We start from the raw sequence: 22308 nt of genomic DNA, 5'->3' as shown, positions 1-22308 counted from the left end.
AAATACATTTTTAATTATGTAGTGAAAATGGCATTTCATGTTTTTCCTTCCTAAATCATTTAAGCCCCATTGATCTTGAGTAAAATACAAGACAAAACCATTGAGGGACCATCTGCAAAATATCTGACATATACACAAAATAGTCAAGAGCAGTCTGAGGAGTTGTGATACCAACCACAGGTAGCATGAGCCTAAGACCACACGATCGATGCCTGAATGTAAAGTGGTATCTTGGTTACAATGCTGAAACAGAAAGCAGACATTAAGTATAAAACAGAAAAACCTGAATAAATTACGGGTTTTAGTTAACAGTAATGTATTGTCAGAGCAAAATTGTACCAGGCAATTATTATTATTTTTTAAGTTTTTGCCATAGGGCACATTTGCTAGATGAACAGAAAGAGTGGGAGAGAATGTGAGAAATCATCATCTCCCAGGGGGGATGGCCACACCACAATCCCTTCTCCTCCATTCTCCTGGGATTTGGAACACACACACACACACACACACACACACACACACACACACACCACTCTCAGCGTGATTTTTTTATTGTTTTAGAGTTTTTTTTTTTTTTTTGCTATAGGGCGCGTGCGCTCGCCAGACAGAGAGAGACAGAGAGATAGAAAGCAAGAAATCACCCCCCAGGGGGATGGCCACGCCACAATCCCTTCTCCTCCATTGTCCTCTCGGGATCTTGGGCACGCATGCACACATGCCTGGTATGAGTTTAAGCCACTGGGTCCAGGACGTGAACCGCGGTTGACTATGTGGGAGTATAGCAACATAGCTGTTACACTAACTGCTGGTTCCAGCATGATTTTCAAACTCAACACAACTCTGATGAAAAGAAGGGCTGGAGAATGATTAGGGACTGTGGTGAGTGTGGGTGCTAGGGAGTCTCTGGTTATCTTTGTTTAGTAATTGGACTCTCCCAAGGAAAGGAAACCTTGTCGCTGCATGAGAGAAAGTAGTTTCAGCCTAACTGAGAGCAAGCTTCCTTCCTAAGTTAGGCTCCCATGGAGACTGGGAGATAGGTGTTTTATCTTCCTTGTCCACCACATTTTAAAGGGATGGCTCCCAGGTCATTGAAAAAGACAGGCATGGGTTGTAAAACTGACAAGAGGCTTTTAAAAAGATTTAGATCTCAAAGGAGCAGAGGAAGAATTTACAGTTACAAAGTTTCTTAAGTAAGTATGCTAAGATGAGGGAGGGGCAGAACTTCTGTGGTTCTGCAGGCCTAGCTGAGGGAAACACCATCATGGCCAATACCAGTTACCAGTACAATTAACTGAGATGGATACGCCTAGGCCGTACTTTGTAAGATATCAATAATAGGGAAAGTGGGCTTAGAGTATATAGGGACTCTCTGTACAAACTTCCCCATTCTTATGTAAATCTAAACGTTTTTAAAATGGAAAAATCACCACAGTTTTCATTATCACAGGTAAGTTTGAAAAATTACCACAGCTTACAGACAGATTCTAATGGTGGTCACATACTTCTTTTCTAGTTATTACTCAACTTAGATGATAAAAAGATTCCATTTATTCTCAGAGCATTCCTGGTGAATTATTCAAGTCAAAATTAGTTTTTCTTTTTATAACCTGTCTCAGAAGGGAAACAAATTCCTAAGGAAGTAATAAGCCCATTATCAAATCATGTTTTTACTATTCTATTCATGTGAAATGTTCGGTAAAGACCTAACCTATAAAAGCTTAGCTATAATAACATATTTTTAAGAAAGTAGGCTTGAAACAAATAAACTTCAGTTTATATTTCAGGTTCACCATTTTTTTTTTTAAAGAGACTTTTGCCTTAGGATGTGTATACTTACCAGAGAGAGAGAGAGAGAGAGAGGACAATGAAGTAAAGTGAGAAATTACCCCCCAGGGAGGATGACCATGCTGCAGTCCCTCCTCCTGGGATCTTGGGCACGCACACATACACTCCCAGTATGAGTTAGAAGCCACCGAGTTCGGGACTCAAATCACATTCGATCATGTGGGAGTCCAACGACGTAACTGCTTTGCCATCTACTGGCCCTATTCACAATTTTTAACTATTGGTTTAAGCGAGTTACTTATCAATCATATTAAAAAAAAAAAAAAAGGCCAGTAGATGGTATGGTGGTTAAGGCCCTGGACTCCCACATGACCTACAGTGGTTCAAGTCTTGGACCACGTGGTTTGAAAATCATTCCCGGGGTGGGGGGCAGCAGATGGCGTAATGGCTATGTCACTGGACTCCCATGTAGCCAACTGCAGTTTGAGTCCCAGACCTGGTGGCTTAAATTCATGCTGGGCACATTTGAGTGCATGCCCAAGATCCTGAGAAAATGGAGGAGAAGGAATTGCAGCATGGCCATCCCCCGGGAGTGATTTCTCACTTTCTGTCTCTCTGTCTCTCTCTGTCTTTCTGGTGAGTGCATGTGTCCTATAACAAAAAAAACTCAAAAAAAAAAAAAATCATTCCAGGCAGGTCTGTGCATATGCCCAAAATCCCTAGAGGAGAATGGAGAGGAAGGGACTGTGGCATGGCCACCCCCCCAGGGGGGACATCATCTTTCACTTTCCCTTTTTCTTTCTCTCCCATCAGTGCACTCACCCCAAGACAAAAACAGAACAAATAAATAATGACTGTGACTAATACATATAAACCGTCCTGTTTTTCCTTCTCACAGGACCGCGCACAAAATCTGAATGAACGGCGGACCACCACCACCACCCTCACCGTGGATGTTCTAGACGGAGATGACTTGGGTCCAATGTTTCTTCCATGTGTCCTTGTGCCAAACACTCGTGACTGTCGCCCACTCACCTATCAAGCTGCCATCCCTGAGTTGAGAACTCCGGTGAGTGTACTCTCACTTTGTTCCTCCCATTCCCGCTTCGTTAATCCCAATGGGATACAGTTCAAGTATTTTGCAGATATATTGAATGCTGATAGCAAAATTCACTATATAGTTGTTAAAAATATTTATGTCCAAAAATATTATCAAAGGTATTTTTCATCACAAGGCATAATGAAGTACAAGTAAAAAGTATATCATAAAGCAACAATTTCTGATTCTTTGACTGTTCACTGCTGATTATACTGTTTTATAATATTATAGTGTTTATAATATTATATTATTTTAATTTACATTTTCTACCAGTGAACCACAGCAGAGTTTAGTTGCTAACATATCCTAGGAAACTCTATAGAAAAACTCCATAATTTTCTTTTTTCTTTTTTTTTAAGAGAGATTTTTGCTATAGGATGCATGCGCTTGCTAAAGAGACAGAGACAGAAAGTGAGAAATCATGTTCTGGGGGGATGATCATGCTGCAATCCCTTCTCCATTCTTCTCTCTGGATTTTGGGCACACATGCCCATGTGCCCAGCATGTTTTAAGCCACCAGGTCTGAGATTTGAACTGTGATTGACTACGTGGGAGTCCAGTGACATAACCATTATACCATTTGCTGGTCCCATATTTTCTTAAATTTACATATTAAAAATTTATTGAGTCAACAGGTGGTGGTGTGATTAAGGCACTGGACTCTCACATGGGAGACCAGTTGGAGTCCTGGACCTGGTGGTTTGCTTTCTCATATTCCTTCTCTCTCTTTCTCTGTCCTTCTCTGGTCAAATATAATAATAATAATAATAATAATAATAATAAAATTAAAAAAATAGTTTTGTAAAAAAATTATTTCTTCTGAGAGAGAGAGGGAGGAAGAGAACAAGAAAGAGAAATACGCATCATGACAGGATCATCACACTGAAGTTCACTCCATTCTCAGCCAGACTAGATCACAGGCACACACGCACAAACCTGGCACGCCCAGGGCACTCCAGGATGCAAACCCAGGACCTTCGCATGTCGGTCCAGTTGCAGCACTGCTGTACCAGCACCCAGGCCTAAATTCACAGTTAATCATGAAGTTCTGGCAGAGGACACTGGAGTGAATAAGGTACTCTGCTGGTGCCTTAGAGTTTTGAAATGTTGTTCGAGATTATGCTTGGCTGTTTGGAGGTAGGAGCTGACAAATCTTAAATAAAAATGTCTTTCTCTTAAAGATGTATTTTAAGGGAGCAGGAAGGAGAAGTATAAATACATATCTTCTACACTCAAATCTTCATTTAAAAAATGCTAATAGAGCTATACATTCTTATCAGTTTGGAATTCACATTTTGGACCTCCCTAGATGATAGATGTGTATACCTAAGCATAAAGAATTACAAGGCCAAAGACATAGTGCTGAGGCTAAAATATCAATTTTGCCCCTAAATTTTGATATATATATATATGTGTGTGTGTGTGTATATATGTATATATATATATATATATTCTATTTAGAGGAGTCATATTCCTAGAAGTCAGCTCTTGAACTAATATTTTTGCTGTTTTTCTAGAAAATATTCAGCTCTCTGGGTTCTCAGCCGGACTCACACACAATGTCAGACTTTGAGGAAACAGATTTAAATTTTTTTTTTCCCAAATATGTGAGAACTGTGGTTTAGACTATCCTCCTGTGTTTGGTATTTTTTTTTTTTTTTTTGGAGAGATTTTTCACAGTAGGGCGCGTGCGCTCGCCAGACAGACAGAGAGAGACATAGAGACAGAAAGCGAGAAATCACCCCCCAGGGGGGATGGTCACGCCGCAATCCCTTCTCCTCCATTCTCCTCTCGGGATCTTGGGCACGCACGCACACGCGCCCGGCGTGAGTTTTAAGCCACCGGGTCCGGGACACGAACCGCGGTCGACTACGTGGGAGTCCAGCGACATAGCCATTACGCTAACTGCTGGTTCCCCTGTGTTTGGTATTTTTAAGAATAACACAGAAATGCCTCCTTAATGTAAATAGGTTACATTTTACTCACTTCACAGTGTTTCATCCAGTGCTTTGCTCCTAGTCCACCGTACATGGTTGAGAGTCACTGTGTTTCTATAAGCATGTGTGCTCACTGGTCCAGTTAACTCACATGAGCAAAACAATCTGGAGGGGCCTGAATGTGGGGAGTGGTAAAACGCAGTGCTCTGTGAGGCTGATCCACAGGGAAGGGTCTAGGTTCATGTCCAGAGACCTTCCTGAGGATGCCAGGCATGTGCATGTCCATGATCTCGGGCTCACTGAATCTGGGCGTGGATTACAGCATCAAGACCCTGTGTGGGGAGGTACTGTATCTCTCTGTTATCTGCCCCTCCCCCACTTCATGAAAGAAAGAAACTTAACAAAAAGCTAGAGAAAAATAAATATTATGATGTACACTGAGTGAGGAGCATAATCTAAATTTTCAGCTAAATGAAGTAATTTTATAGACAAAAAGCCTAATCAGAACTTGTCTGCCCAAACTGATGTGAATTACCTAAAGCTATAAGCCATGATTTTATTTTGTTGAATTCCAGTAAGAAAACGATTCAAGACGGTAAACAGGACACTTTTCTTTGACCGGCTTAGTGGAAAGAATGATGATAAAGATCTCCTTTTTAGAGTTTATGTTTCTGAGTTCACTGATGTTGCTAGTGTACCAGTGAGACCCCTTGAAAAGGGATGTATTAAGATCACCACACTTATTTTCTGTGAGCCAGTTTGATGACTGTTGAATAGCACACTCAACCCAGAACGATGTTGAGTTTGAACTGCACGGGCATACTTATTCATGAATGGTTTCTGTGAATACACTAGAAAATAAAGTATGGTACTGTAAATGTATTTTCCTTCCATGCGATTTTCTTAATAACATTTCATTTTCTCTAGCTTAGTTTACTGTAAGAATACAGTATATAATACACAGACCATACAAAATGTGTGTTAATTGTTAACTGACTATTTATGTTGTCAGGCTTCTGGTCAACAGAGGGCTATGAGAAGTTACATGTTTGGGAGTAAAAAATTGTACTCAAACTTTCAACCACAAGGTCAGGGAGGGAAGGTTGGTGCCTCCGCTCTCTGCATGTTCGAAGGTCAGCTGTACTTGGTGCTTTGAGGAAATTAAAGGAAATAGAAGCTGCTGTTTGAGAAACAAGTGTACTGGCTTAATTTTATTGGGTTGTCAGAAAAGTCATGATGTATTTTTGCATAGCAAATAGAAAAATAGGTCATGACTTTCCCAACAACCTAATATACTGGATGGTTGCACACCCTTTCCTCTCCTCTCTGTTCCAGGTTACACAGTGAGCATCGCTCTCATCCCTGTGCAGTTTAGTGCTAGAGACCAGCCATGCTGCAAATTTGGGGTAATAATAGTAATAATAATAATGATGGCTAAAGGTTATATTGGATGTTCAATTCATCATGAACTGTTCTAGATTTGTTTACTCATAAAGCTAGGCCCTAGCAATGATTGATCGCTGCCTAGCAAACCACCAAATCTTAATGGCTTCAAACCACAACTGCTTAATTTGCTTTCAAAGCTGCAGTTTTTCCAGCTCTCAAGAGTATATCTTATTTTTTTTTCCATGCAGCCTACATTAGGGCACCTTAATTGAGGGCTGGGTACCACCCTCAGGATAGTTAATGTCAATGGTCAGCAAATGAATTCAGGCTGTTGGCTAAATCTTAGCCAAGGCTCTGGATGGATGATTCACTTTCAATCAGGGTAGGCCTCTTCTAGACTGCCTGGTGTTCCTCACAGCAAGACAGTGTGTTCTAAGAACAAGCTCTCAAAGAGAAGTAGGTAAATCTTTTTATAAACTAGCCTTGAAACTTGCACTATCATTTCTGCTGTGGTCAAACTTCTGCTTGGTTCTAGGGGTAGAAATATACCACCACCCTTTGAAAGGACTGGCCAAGTCACATTGTAAGAATAGAGGAGAATGGAAATGTTACAGTGGCAACCTCTGGGAAATAAAACCGGCCATAGTACTGTCAAATGGTTTTCATGTACTCTTCTACATTATTATTTTGAATCCATGTCAGGATCACTAGGTGTAAAAACTGGAGTTAGGTTTTGAGTTTCATATTCAAATTGCTGTGTTTACGTCGCTTGCTTGCTTGCTTGCTTGCTTGCTTGCTTTCTTACTTTCTGTGTTCTTTTATATATCCAGCTAATATTTCAGGAAATTTCAGTAAGTACGATCTTGCTATTCAGAGTGAGAGAACCATTTCTGTCAGCTAAACAGGACATGTTGACTCTAATTATATACTTGCAGATCCTTTCTTGAACTAATTCTTCAAATTGAGAAGGCTTTTGACACCTGCTTACCTTCTGTGTTGATGTGAAATTTTCCACCAATTACCTCAGTGGTATTCTGGACTCTAGAAACTCTTCTTAACTCTACTATAGTAGATATAGAATTATCAGGAAACTTTTTTTATTTTAAGAGATTTTTTTTGCATAGGAAGTATGTACTTGCCGGTGAGACAGAGAATAAGAGAGATAGAAAGCATGAAATCACTCCCCAGAAGGGATGGCCACGTGACATTCCCTTCTCCTCCATTCTCTCAGGATCTTGGGCGCACACCTACACATGCCCAACATGTCTAAAGTTGCTAGGACTGGGACTCAAACCTCAGTCAACTACATGGGAGTCCAGTGACATAAACATTACTCCATCTGCTGGTCCCTACCAGGAAAACTTTAAAAAAAGACACTTTAGTGTAGTGTTTAACTTAGGAACTATAATGTATTAAAAATATTCTTCATATCAAAATTTAAATAATCATACATCTGGAGAGAAACTTATTTTATAAATACAATGTATATATGTTTTCCTACTACAGAAAATTGTCTTCAGGAAAAAATGGTGTCTTCACAAACACTAAGATTAATATTATATTGAATACAGAAATATGCTAATCTGGTATCCCAAAGGTATTGAAGCAATTGGTAGTCTTGTGCTAATTGTTATTTATGTGATAAATATCTACTAGACTCTGACATATGCCAAACTCTATGCTTGTTGAGAAACCTGGGGTGTCTAGATGAGATAAAATCTTGCTGAAATATTAATAGGTTACTATGTAAATAGTAACTTTCTGACTCTCTTAAAGTTATTTTTTTAACCTTTGAGGTTTAAGTTATCTATTTTATTTTTATTTTATTTATTTATTTTTGTTTTAGAGAGAGATTTTTGCTTGGGGTCACAGAGAGGCAGAGAGGGACAGAAAGAGAGAAAGTGAGAAATCACCCTTCAGTGGGATGGCCACACCACAATCCCTTTCCTATTCTTCTCTTAGGATTTTGGGCAGTCACGGGCATGTGTTTGTCATGAGTTTCAAGCTACTGGGTTGAGAACTCGAACCTCTCCATCATGTGAGAGTCCAGTGCCTCAACCACTGTGCCACTTGCTGGCCCCATTTTTTTTTTTAATATGAAGAATTAGGAATATAGAAGCCATGGCTCTACTTTCTCTATTATCTAATGAAGCAGACAGATGGGATGAATCCTGACTCATTTCTCCCCAATTGAACACCCACATACGTTAGTTTCTTTAGACGGTTGATTTACTTTTTGGTGAATAATTTATCCTTGGATAGAAACACCATAACATATGGACATATTATCTTAGTGTTTACTGTATAGACCTTCCTTTAATGATTTCATTACATTTTCCAGTATTTCAGCATTAGCTGCTCATCAGATATAGTAATCTTTCTCCTCCCCCAATTTAAAGCCTTGGATTAGATCTCAATAACCTCTAGCCACAAATTCTTCCACTGCAATCTTTGTCATCAAGAAGTTTAGTTTTCAGGTAACTGTTAAATCTCCTGGCTTATTTATGGTGCTGAGTCCCTCCAGGGAAGCTTTCTACATTATTGGAAGAGCAGTGGTGATTTGCAGTGATCTATGGCATCTATAATAGCTTTTGGCCCATACTCTAATTAGATGTGTCACAATCTGGGAACTCTCTCTTCTCTTGTCTTTTATAAAATTACTAGTTCTTCTCCTTGCCTTAATGGCCTTGGATTTTCCCTCTTAAATTTTTATGGATTTTTAAATTTTATGTTTTTATATTGAATCTATCTGCTTGCATTTGTCTTTTGGTCGTTCGTACATTTTAGCAATTTTCTTTGCAATTTTCTGTTCTTTGCAATTTTCTGCCCTCACTGTAGATTTTACTAAGATTTAGTTGAGTAGGGTCAACAGGTGGCATACTGGTTAAGAAGCTGAACTCCCACATGGCTGGCTGCAGTTCAAATTGCAGACCTGGTGGCTTGAAACACACAAGGTACGTGTGTGTGTGTGTGTGTGTGTGTGTGTGTGTGTCTCCAAAATCTCAGGAGGACAATGGAGAAGGGATTCCAGCATGGCCATCTTTCCTTTCACTGTCTCTCTCCATCTCTCTCCTCTCCAGCGAGTAAATGCACCCTAGGGAAAAACCTTTAAAAAAAAAATTAGTTGCGCAAACTTACATCAGCCGTTCTGTTTTTCTTCAGATGGAGATTATGTCTGTTGTGGATGTGTCTTCTGACTTCAAATATCTTGAGTTCCAGGATGGCATTTCTCACTTTCTCTGGCTATTTATACCTGCATTTTCCACAGCTGCATCTTTCTCTTTCCTGAATAATTCCAGTGCATCCATATCTACTTTCACTGTAACGTTTATGGTCATCGTTGATTCGGACCTAGATTTTAATGGCTGACCCTCATTCCAAACTCACTCAGTCTCCAGAGACACTTCCTGTATCCATGACATGTTACTTAAATATGATTGACATCTGTTTTAGTGCTAAAATATTCATTTAAGGACACACTCCTAATTCTGACCTCCAGTCTCTGGTTTCTTTTTCCTCTAACTACTATCACACTAATACCAAAATTATTTTTTTAAATACAATTCTGATTTAATCTTATGCCATTTAAAATAAGGAACTTCAAATTTTTCTATAATATACCAAACAAGACCCCAAGTTTTTACTCAATTATTCAGTGTCATTTTAGGTCTGACTGCTTTCTCGTTACTTTCTTGTCTCTTCTTCTCTCACTCCCCTGACACACAGAACTTTGCATATGCCCCGGACTTCACAGAGAACAGCCCTCCTTTCTCTCCACTTCGTTTCGCATATGCTTATATTTGCTATTCATGTTTCACCTCAATTTACCTAAAATAACTGATCCTCAAAATTAACAGACTTTCTTGTATCAGTGAGTATTATCTATAAATACGAGACTCTGCTTTGCTTTGTTGTCATTTACCCATTTCTCTTTCACTAGAAGGTAAAGTCCTCAAGTTCTTATTTGTCTTTATATCCTATTTTTCAAAGGTTTAGCAAAACAGATGTTCAACCTTTAGCAAGTTAAATTAATGCATTAATTGCAATTTTGAGAAATAGCGATTGTACACCAAGACCCTGAACATAAATGTGAATAAGCATGGGTCCTGCTATCTTACTTGAGAGACAATATTTATCATAAACACATATATAAAGAGTGTTCATACTTGCATATATAATTATTTGTTATCATTAAATATTACTCTAATATGTTTGCTGGACCAGCAGATGGTGAAATGGTTACGTTGCTTGACTGCCATGTAGACGACCGTGGTTTGAGTCCTGGACCCAGTGGCTTAAAACTCACGCCAGGCGTGTGTGTGTGTGTGTGCATGTCCAAAATCCTAAGAGGAGAACAGAGGAGAAGGGATCATGGCATGGCTGTCCCCTTTGGGGGATGATTTCTCACTTTCTGTTTCTCTTGTCTCTCTCTGTCTCTCTGGCAGTGCACACACCCTATATCAAAAAAAAAAAAAAACTAAATATATATACACACACACACACCCACCACACCTTTACACATTTTAAATACACGTTTAGTGTTTTCTACTAAGAATAATACAGCAATGACTACCATTGTTGGTCATTGTACTATCAAGGATGATCTTTAAGTGAGTATGCAATAGTCTACAGAAAGTATTACCCAGTTGCCATAGAAAGTACAAAAATGATGTCCCAGTGCATTGTTCATAATGCTTGATTTTCTTTTCAGTGGTATTCCAAATATATCATCATTCAGTCTTTAGGCCAGTTATATTTAAAATGTTTCTTATGGAGCTCTTTTTGAGCCAACAAAGTGGAAGATAAAGAAGAAAACAATGAGTACTTTCTAAACTTTTTACAAACTCTGAATGAAAAGATTATCATTAAAATTTTGTTGAAGGGAGCCAGCAGGTGGCATGGTGGTTAAGAGCACTGGACTCCCACATGGCTGACCACTGTTCAAGTCCTGGAACTGGTAGCTTACTTTTTCACTCCCCCCACCACTTCTCTCTCTCTCTCACTCTGTCCCTCTCTGGTCCAATGAAAATAAATGAATAAATAAAGTTAAGTAAACAATAATTCTTAAAAAAATTGTTGAAGGGACAGATGATAAATAATATATCCAGAGTCAGCATAGGGCATGTCTGTCCTTTTATCTTTTCATAAAAAATCACACACAGAAACACACACATTTGTATCATCAGAAACAAATGACTAAAGTGACTTCAGATTTAAGTTAGGGAATGACTGGGGCCAGGGAGAAGGTGTAAGATCCCACAAGTGTTGTCATGAGTGCAAAATCACATTGTTAATTCTGAAAATTATGTGTGAAATATAGGAGAGCAAAGGAATACTTTTTTATTTTCATCCTTGGCCAAAATATGTTTGAATACATTCATCTATATTATCTCTGTGTATAGAAAATATGGAGACATTTGTCATTTTTAGTGGGAGAATTAAAGGACAAGCAACAATTAACAGAAGGAATTGAGGAACTAGGTTTATTAGGATCAGTTGAAAGAACAAAATTACTCTTCTGCTGAATAACAAGATTGAAGTTGACGTTTAAAGTATTATTTTAAATCAACATTGGAGTTGCATTTTTCCATGACATGCACACAGAGGCAAAAAACAATCCAGTCATTCAACTTGTACTTGATGTTCATAATTTTCTTAAGAACATTTTTCTGGGGAACCAGCAGTTAGCGTAATGGCTATGTCGCTGGACTCCCACGTAGTCGACTGCGGTTCGCGTCCCCGACCCGGTGGCTTAAAACTCATGCCAGGCACGTGTGCGTGCGTGCCCAAGATCCCAAGAGGAGAATGGAGGAGAAGGGATTGCAGCATGGCCATCCCCCCTGGGGGGGTGATTTCTCACTTTCTATCTCTCTGTCTGTCTGGCGAGCGCACGCGCCCTATAGCGAAAACCTCTCAAAAAAATAAAAATAAAAAAGAACATTTTTCTGGAACTCTGATGGCCTATACATGTGTTTAAATCACATATTGGATAATTAGTAAGAACTTAGAAGAGGGCTGAAATCCTGTGATGTTAGGACTGTTGACTAAGGTCTCTCAATCTCAGTTTGAATTCAGCCATCTACAAGATGGGGATAATGGCATTTAATATATGTGATTTCATGAGTACTGTAAAACAAGATTTAAGTAGCATGTGTAATTCATTCCTAATTAATATTAAAGGTTAACTCATATTATTTATCATTACTTTCATCATTGCCACTGGAATTTCCTCCAATTTTTTTTTTTTTTTTTTTTTTTTTTTTTTTTTTTTTTTTTTTTTTAGAGGTTTTTGCCTGAGAGAGAAAGAGACAGTGGGAGGGAAAGTGAGAAATCATGCCCCGGGGATGATTGTGGCCATGCTGCAATCCCTTTTCCTCCATTCTTCTTCAGGTTGTTGGGCACACACACACACACTCACACATGAGTTTTAAGCCACCAGGTCTGGGACTTGAACTGCAGTCAGCCATGTGGGAATCCAGTGATGCAACCAAACTACACCTGATCTGCTGGCCCCTTTCCTCCAAGTTTACTAGGTGTTTACTCAGAGACTCATGGAAAGAAAGTAGCTAAGTCTAATTGTTATTAAACATCTAACTATCTTTAATTGAAATTCCAGCTTTAACAACAGTTGTATAGATCAATAGTGCTTAATTTATTCTTATTGTACAATTCTTAATTAATTCACAATAATTTTGGCCCTTAAATGAACACAAAATCTTTATTCAGAAAAGCAGTAGAGATTTTTTAAAATCAACAAATTTGGCACTGTCATTTCTTTTACTGAATTATTCAATTTATTATCACTTTAGGGAGAGGCAGCAGCTGATGCAAAATGCCACAAGGTACTGTGAGCCAAAAATATATCGATGAATCGAATTTTAAATGTCAGCCAGGGAAGCAAATCTCTCTCTCTCTCTCTCTTTTTCTTTCTTTCTTCTCTTTCAGTGAATATAAAGCAATGGATTTCAATAAAGTTTTTCAAATTAGCCCACAGGGCCTCCCTTTCTGCAGAAGCGCCTCAGGGATTCACTGTGTGTAAAGATAGGACTTCTACTCTTTGTCACATTTAAAATTCTGCCTTTTTCCTGTACACTAGTGTAAAAAGTTTTCCTCAATTTAATTATAAAATAATTGGCTGTTAATTAAAAATTATACGGAAGCAGTTAAAAATTATGCACATTAAAAACAGGAAACCTTCCATCTTCACAGCCCAATCTTTAGAATTACCATTATTAATTTGATACATGTCTTGACAAATATCTGAAACCTATTTGAGATAATTATATTTCTGTTTGCTTTTTAAATTTCTGAGAAACTGAATGACTCTGGGCTATATAAAAGTGCAGTATTGAATGTTAACTGAGGCCTCACCAAATCTATTACTGATTTCCTTTTCCTTTCCTTCCTTTATTTTTGAGATAGGACATCTGTACTCACAAGAGACAGAAAGAAAGAGAAAGAGAAACACTCCCACTGGGGGATGATCAAACTGCAGTCCCTTCACCTCCTTTACTCCCTCCTCTCAGAATTTTGGGCATACAAGCACATGCACCCAGCATGTTTGTTTACTGATCTGTTTTGCCAGAAGACACATGTGGTTGCCAGAGAGAGACATGAGGGAGAGAGAGAAAGCACCTACCCAGGGGGCATAATCATGCTGCCATCCCTTCTCCATTTCTCCATTCTTTCAGGATTCTGGAAACTAATCTACATGTACCCAGTATGTTTTTCAAGTCACTTGGTCCAGAACTCAAACCACCTGTGGCTTTGTGGGATCCAGTGCTTTCACCACCATGCTACCTTCTGGTCTATCTTCTGATGTTTTTGTTAAAGGGGTTGGAAGCAGAAGGTTGTGAGGCACAAGCTGCAACTATGTTTTTGGGGATTAGGGAAAAATGATTCAATCTGGTCATAACTATAGGGATAAGATATACTTGTTTGTATTTTTGATGAAATGCAAATTCACAGGCAGGAGAACCTAACTGATCTAGCTTGAATCATGTGTTCACCCTTTGACTAGATGGGATGGAATGTGTGATGATTTATTTCATGTGTTAACTTGGCTAGGCCATGGTATCTAGATGCTTAGTCGAATATGTCTAGATGTTGCTGTGAAGATATTATTTTAGTTGAGATAAACATTTAAAACAATTGACTTGTAGTAAAGCACATTATGCTCTATATTATGGTGGGCCTCATCCAATAGTTGAAAGTTTTTGTTTGTTTGTTTGTTTTTTAAAGACTATCCTTTCTCAAAAAAGAGGGTGTCCAGGGACCAGCAGTTAGCGTAATGGCTATGTCGCTGGACTCCCACGTAGTCGACCGCGGTTCGAGTCCCGGACCCGGTGGCTTAAACTCACGCCGGGCGCATGTGCGTGCGTGCCCAAGATCCCGAGAGGAGAATGGAGGAGAAGGGATTGTGGCGTGGCCATCCCCCCTGGGGGGTGATTTCCTGCTTTCTATCTCTCTGTCTCTCTCTGTCTGTCTGGCGAGCGCACACGCCCTATAGCAAAAACCTCTCAAAAAAAAAAAAAGAGGGTGTCCTTCTAGCAGATCACCTTTGGTCCTCAGCTGCAGCAACACTTCTCTCCTGGGTCTCCAGTCTGCAGGACTGTAGGATTTGTTCTTGCCAGCCTCTACAATTGTGTAAATCAATTTCTTAAAATAAATTTCTGTTTCTCTCTCTCCATATATTTGTAACATAGATAGTCTTTTAAAAAGTCATAGAAATGCACATTATAGAAAAAACTATGCATATGGGACCAGCAGTTGGCATAATGGTTATGTTGCTGGATTCCCACATAGTTGACCACTGTTCGAGTCCCGGACCTGGTGGCTTAAACTCATGCCAGGCACATGTGTGTGTGTGCCCAAGATCCCAAGAGGAGAATGGAGGAGAAGGGATTGCAGCGTGACCATCTCCTTTGGGGGCTGATTTCTCACTTTCTGTCTCTCTGTCTCTCTCTGTCTTTCTGGTGAGCGCATGTGCCCTATAGCAGAAACCCCTCAAAAAAAAAAATACGCATAGATTTAAAAATTTTTTGTACCAAAATACATTCATACTTTAATTCCAGTTTTGTACTTTTTGAGGTTTCCTCTTATGTGTGTGTATATGCATATATAGTATATATGCATACATATACGTATACACACCCATATATACATATGTACAGAAACACACACTCATACACATACTTACATATACACATACACACACTCATACGCATACATTTACACACATACATATGTACATAAACACACACACATACGTATACACACATGCATATACACACACACACATACATATGTACAGAAACACACACATATACACATACTCATTCACATACATATACACATAAACACATTCACACACATACATGTGTACATAAACACACATTCACACATAAACTTACATATTCATACACAAATAAATATACATATACACATATACACATATACATATACACACATATATACACACTCACACATACATATACATATACACACACATATATACACATGCTCATACATATACACATACACATAATATACATATACACACATACATATGTACATAAACACACTTCCTCTTGGTTCTGTTTCACTGAAGAATTCTAACCAGTACAGGGCTCCTGATGATATGTATCTAATGAGAAAAGGTAGTATTGTTAAAACAAAAATATATACTGTTGAAATGGGGAAGTGATGGGGCCAGCAGATGGCAGAGTGGTTATGTTGCTGGACTTGCACTTTTACCAGAGTTCAAGTCTCAGACCCAGTGGTTTAAAAATAACTCCAGATGCATTAGCATGCATTCCCAAGATTCCAGGAGGAGAATAGAAGAGAAGAGATTGAGATGTGATCACTCCTCCTGAGGGGTGATTTCTCACTTTCCCTCTCACTTTCTCTGTCTCTCTCTCTCTCTGGTGATTACTTGTGCCCTAAGGTAAATAAAAATTTAAAAAAAAGGAAGGAAAGTGGATGCTGAGCAGCTGAAAACCCATATATCTAAGGTAAATGTATTCTTTACTGGAATAAAGCACAGATTCTTTACTGGAGTCCTAATATAGCTATCTATCACATCTGCCTAAAATCTAATCAGAATGATTTAGAAAGTAAACATCAGATCATGTGACTCTTCTGCTTCAACACTGAGAACTGCTCATTAAATGATCATACCTAAGTGTCTTTCTTCACCAAGACCTGCAAGGTCCTACAGTCTTATCTCACTGACCTCATCCGTTTCCTCTCTCCAATCTGCTCCCTGACCTTCTTTCTTTTTTTCAGAGGAAGGCACATGAGGAGAAGGGATTGCAGCGTGGCCATCTCCCCTGGGGAGTGATTTCTCGCACCTCATGTGCCCTTTTTCTGGGATGTTCTTTCCTGCTATTTCCTCCCCTGCTTTTTCAGTTATAAGTAATAAGTAGAGTTTGAAGATATTCATAAACAGCTACAGTTTTTAGAAACCAAAATATCTGGATTTGCTTTTTGGTACAGTCATTTTTCTGAAAGGTACTGTCTCTCTGCTACGATAGCTTAAACCAATTTGATTTGTAACCAGCCTGATAGTGATCCCTCTACTGTGCATTTTGTTTACTAACAGCCTTTGCAAAGATACCAAAAGAAAGAAAATAAATAGACTATGAGCAAAGCAACCGATTTATTTGTTCTGAAAAAAAGTCAATTAAAAAAAATGCATACAATGTCAGTTCATGATGCCTTGAAGACCTTTAGAGGAAATCCTATATATAAGCCACTGTCACCTCCTGTTTCTGCTTTTCCTTTTGCTCCCTACAGCCCATTCTTCATGCAGCAGTCAGAGAGAAATAAATCAGTTCAATTTACTCTCCTTCTTAAAATACCCTGGTGGCTCCTGATTATGGTAAAAATAAAAGTCCAGTAGCCAAATATAGCTTTCCACATGACACAAGACTTAATTCTTATTTCTCTGCTGTCCGAAGACTTTTACCCTGTTTCCTGGACCTTGAATGTCACCATGGTCACACTTTGCCATCTGCTCTGCTATAAAACGCTTCTTTCATTCTTTCTAACAGTTCGTACATTCTCATCAATCAAATCCAGGTTTTAGAAAATAATATCATGTTGTCCATTTCCTGACAATCTTCCTAATGTCGATTTTTCTTAAACAACCTATTCATACAGATTAATAGAAAAGTTGTATTTGTTTTCAGTTTCTACAGAGAGGTGAATACAATTTATAACAACTCTGTTTTCTATTCAATGAGATTTTCTCGAAGCTTGCAGCTGGTTTGTAGCAATGTTGATGATTTAAGGTGAAATAGAAGATATGGGGCAGTAAATAATACACAAGACAGCTGTTTTTATCTTAATGAAATTGAAAAAAAAGTAACTTTCCATGTCAAGATAGTCAAAGAATAATTATTAGAGGTACTATAAACATTTATACTGATAATGTCAAAGAGTAATAATAAACATTCAAAGAACTTCAAATCCCCAGTCTCTAAAACCCTCACATACAATTTATCTGAAGACACAAAATGAAACAACTTATTCCTTAAAAAATTACTCTTAAGGTGACATTTTCACACAAGAGAGAAAGGAAGCAATGTAGAAGGATTTAAATACGTCTCTGCCAAGAAACATCTTTTTCATATGATTTGAGGATCATATAAAAGAGTTTGCATTTATCAGCATGGCATGCATGCATTGGGCTGAAGAATTATTTACGATACTACTTTCTACTCAGAATACTTATTTCTTAGTGTGGTTGCTTTGATATGAAGTGTTAGAAAAAAAGAAACTTCTTGGATTGTGTACTTAGGTTATAAATATTAATATTTCCTGTGTTCAAAAGCAATTTTACATCATATGGTGTTTATAGGCAGTATATACCATGCTGATAACTTACACTTGCTCCTTAAAAGTTATGTTTGCATACAATGAAAAATATTTCACCTATAAAGCTTGACTTTTGGTTGTGTAGTTTTGTTACTGTGGAGTTCGAGTTCTAATTACTGTCACTATAAAATAGTAATACCTTTCCATATTCTCAAATTTGTAGAGGAATTTAGGCACATATACATATAGGGGATAAGAGAGAGTAAAGTTGGTCATCTACTTTCAAAATAATTGTGTTCCTAAATTGGTTTGTAAATTAATTGTTTGGAATACACAATAGTTTCCCTTAGACACAGTGTTATTAATGGTAATTAGGAAAACTTCATAGGACACATAAATGTAAATGTTTTACTTTATTTTTTGGTGTAGAAATACATACATGTGTCACTGTGAAAGTCACGAAGCATATATGCATAGAAAAAAATAGAAAAATATGTCATGACTTTCCCAACAACCTAGTTCTTTTTTATTGGGCCAGCTGGCGGTGGGGTGGCTAAGGTAGCTAGATCCTAGATGGCCAACTGCACAGTTAGAGGGTCAGACACAATGGCTTGAAAACCATGATAGGATAATGTGCATGCAGGCCCCAGATCTTAGGCACATACACACATGTACCCAATATGAGTTTAAGCCACCGGGTCTAGGACTTGACTCTTGGTCGACTACATGAGAGTCCAGCAACATAGCCATTATGCCAACTGCTGGTCCCAAAGTACAAACAAGTTTATATATATATATATAAATTCCTTTTTTTTTTTTTTTCAGTTTGCCAGAGGGTGCTTGCTCTTGCTGGAGAGAAGGCAGGGCAGGGCAGGGAGCAAGAAAACACACCAAACACACCTCTTGGGGCCTGCTTACATCATAATTCTTTCTCCTACATTTCCTCTTCCCTTTTGGAACTTTGGTGTACATGCTGGGACTCTAACCATGTGGTCCACCATGCTGGATCTAGCCATCATAGCCACCAGCCCACAGGCTGGCTCATATTTCTCCTTTTTTTTTTTTTTTTAATTTCCAGTGGTGCATGCACTCACTAGAGGGAGACAACCAAAGAGAGAGAAGGGGAGAAAGCATCCTTCCAAAGGAGCGTGGTCATACTGTAGTCTTTTCTCCTCCATTTCTCCATCTTGTTGGGATCTGGGGAGATATACACATGCAACTGGCATGGTTTTTAAGATGCCAGCGCCAGGATTAGAAATATGTGATTGGCCATATAGGATCTGACTCCCTTAATCATTAGACTATGGGACTGACCCAGAAGTTTTTATGTATTTTTTTTTCTCAAGGGATTTTGCTATCTGATATATGCACTTGCTAGAGAGACAGAGAGATAGAAAGAAAGAAATAACCCCCCAGGGGGGATGTCCATGCCACAATCCCTTCTCCATTCACCTCTAGGGATTTTGGCTGTGCATGCACACATGCTCTGCATAAATTTCAAGCTGCCGGTTCTGGGACTCAAGTCGTGGTCAACTACATGGGAGTCCAATGCTTAATCACTACGCCACTTGCTGGTTCCTGAAATTTGTATTTTTAAATAATTTTCAAGATAATTTCAATTATCTCAAAATACTGAGACACAATGAACTAATTAAAAGCTTGGTATATGGTTCTTAATGAATCGAATTGCATGAGCATAAGTGTGTGTGTTCGCAGTTCTTACTTTCAAGTAATTGTCTTGAATTACACTAAGCATATACTTAGTCATGTCTTATAACCATGAATTTTACAGACCTGCTTTTGATAATTACACCTCTGATAGTGGATTTGTATCCTTTGTTATCTTAATGAGTTCTACTTTGTAAATTAGAAATACGCATGAAGTCCATTTGCAGCAGAGTAGTAGTCTCTAAACTGTATCAGAGACGTTTAAGATAGGTCAGTTCCAGCTCGATTACTTTAGAGCTTCACTCAGGAACCTTTACATTATAACATAATGGTGAGATCCTTCAAATTATTTGATTTGAAAAACGAAGTCCTCTCTCTTTGTGCCTCTGTTGCTCTCTTGTGTCATTACAAACTATTCAAAAACAGTTATCAGGAATGTTCAGTTCCTTTTTTATGTGCAGGAGTGACTATGATGATGGGTCTAAGGACACCTTTGAATCCTAGATATTTTATCTGACATCTAGAGTTCATCTTCACTACAATAGTTGCATGTCACTCAACTATGAATGTGGAAAGCACTTCAATTACCTTAAATAGAATTGGATCTCACTTTTCTATTTGTTTTGCATTTAGATTCTGATTGAATTAATATCTGTTAATGAAACTAATGACACTGAGATTATTGGATTCATCTGTCAGAATCAAATAAATACAAAAACAACAAAAAGTAACTATACACACTTTTTCTCACACTCCGTTCTTTAAATAGTTATGTCATGCCCAATCTCAGATTAAGAGAAATGGGAAAAAATGTATTTTGTTTTTAAAAAAAATGGTAAAAAGAAAATCCATATCGTATATTGAATTCCTGCCATTATCAAAGACTCCTGTCGAGGAGAACATCAGTATTAAGCTAACAGGATCCCAGGCCCACCAAATTAACAAAGAAGTTAGATACTGGAATTTAGCTTTACAGAAAATAACATTTGAAAATGCATTTTTAAAGAAATGTGTTGCACTATTGTATAACTTCAATATTGCTAATGTACTACAAAGCAAAATAAACAATATCTGATTAATGGCTAGAAGGAAGCCTAATTGTTATTTTCGGATGCCAAGGGCGTGCTTTGGTGACAATTCTCTGAAGTATTTTTCTACTTAATGTATCATTGAGTGTATAGTTCATTACTCTTGCAAAAGAAGTTTTGACAAGTAAATTTAACCAAAAGAACAGTAAAAATGTGAGAATTGACAACAATAGACAGTTTAGAAATATTAGAGGTCTTGAGTACAAATCAAATAAAAGTTTAATCTATAACATATTGATCTATGTCAGACCTTATGCTATTGGTTTGTTTTTCATCTTCTCATTTATATTGTAAAAGAAGATGTTAGGATAACTGACTGTTTACTAAGTATAGCAAAAGATAATGAGAAAATATAATGATAGAGTTTTACATCTGAAATACCAGAAAGAAGCATATTTTCTCAAGGACTAGAAGTATGAATTTCTATTTTAAAGTAGTTAATCTATGCACATTTTTATCATGTTCATCCTGTCTTGTTTGATAAAATGCTATTGAAATACAGTATTTTGAAATACTGCGCTACATTATTTTTGTTAGTGTTTGGAAGCCAACTTTCCACTAAGAGGAAAAAACATTCTGGATCTAGGAGCCAAAATATACTTTCATTATATATGGTTTCCTTCTCAAATTAACTTCAGACATATAAAATAGGGCTGAACAAATAGTAGGCGCTTTAGTATTCATTGAATAAAATTGCTCAAACATATTTATTCTTTAAATTTTATTGGCTAAAATTGGTCAGAACACTTTCCTTCATATAAAATTCATGCAAGCAATCTAAAACTGTATTTTATTTCCTTTACTTAGATGGCTACCATGTATCAATCACTTTATTCAATCTTTGAGCCTTTTGGGTAGACTGAAATGTTGAGAAGGTAAAGAGGCAGAAATGTTGAGAAGGTGAAGAGGCTTGTATTACCCTATGAATTAAGCAAATGAATCTTTTGGAGACTCTACTTCTGATTAATTGTCAAAAAGGCAAGAAGTTCTCAAGTAATATTCATCTAATGAATGTATAAATTGGACTAGGGAGGGCCCACTGAGGTTGCTCTTAGTATAACTGTGCACCATCACCTTCTGACTGTGCTCAACTCGACCACCGGGGACAGCTCTGTGAGGACAGAAACACTGGAGTTTGTACTCTGAGAAATAGCAGTATTACTTTTCCTGTGAGAAGTTCAACATTTGTTTTACAACTTTATGAATGTTGAATGACTTGGGTATCAAAGAACTAGCTCCATGATAGGTCAATTCTTTCCTCAGATAATCAACCCCGCACACAACCTTAATGTATCATTTTGTTAACTGTGTTTACAATATGCTGGAGAAGAATCCTAAAATGTGCCACACAGCACCCGGTCATGAGAATGTCTGGTCATGTACTCAAGTACTTGAGTATCAATACTGAGTTCTGAGAGCTTAAAGAATTAGATTCTGCAAGTTATAAATACAATTAAAATAAGGAAGGAGGTATCTATCTACCTACCTACCTACCTACCTATTTATTTATTTATTTATTTATTTG

At 37.8% G+C, this 22308-nt stretch overlaps 1 protein-coding gene across 11 annotated transcripts in view; it reads left to right on the top strand.

The window, feature by feature from the left end:
• The window catches only part of PCDH15 (protocadherin related 15), a 781066-nt gene that overhangs the window by 334139 nt on the left and 424619 nt on the right, over positions 1 to 22308 (top strand). For all 11 annotated transcript variants that reach the window (XM_027770259.1, XM_006144390.1, XM_006144387.1 and 8 more), the window contains one exon: positions 2684 to 2854. In XM_027770259.1, coding sequence (XP_027626060.1) covers positions 2684 to 2854 — 171 coding nt within the window. The remainder of the gene's footprint in view (positions 1 to 2683; positions 2855 to 22308) is intronic.

The sequence above is a fragment of the Tupaia chinensis genome, unplaced genomic scaffold (genome assembly GCF_000334495.1).
Source record: "Tupaia chinensis unplaced genomic scaffold, TupChi_1.0 Scaffold000118_1, whole genome shotgun sequence".
NCBI lineage: Eukaryota > Metazoa > Chordata > Mammalia > Scandentia > Tupaiidae > Tupaia > Tupaia belangeri.
Note: the sequence above shows the minus strand (reverse complement) of the source record. Positions and strands in the feature narration are given on the sequence as shown.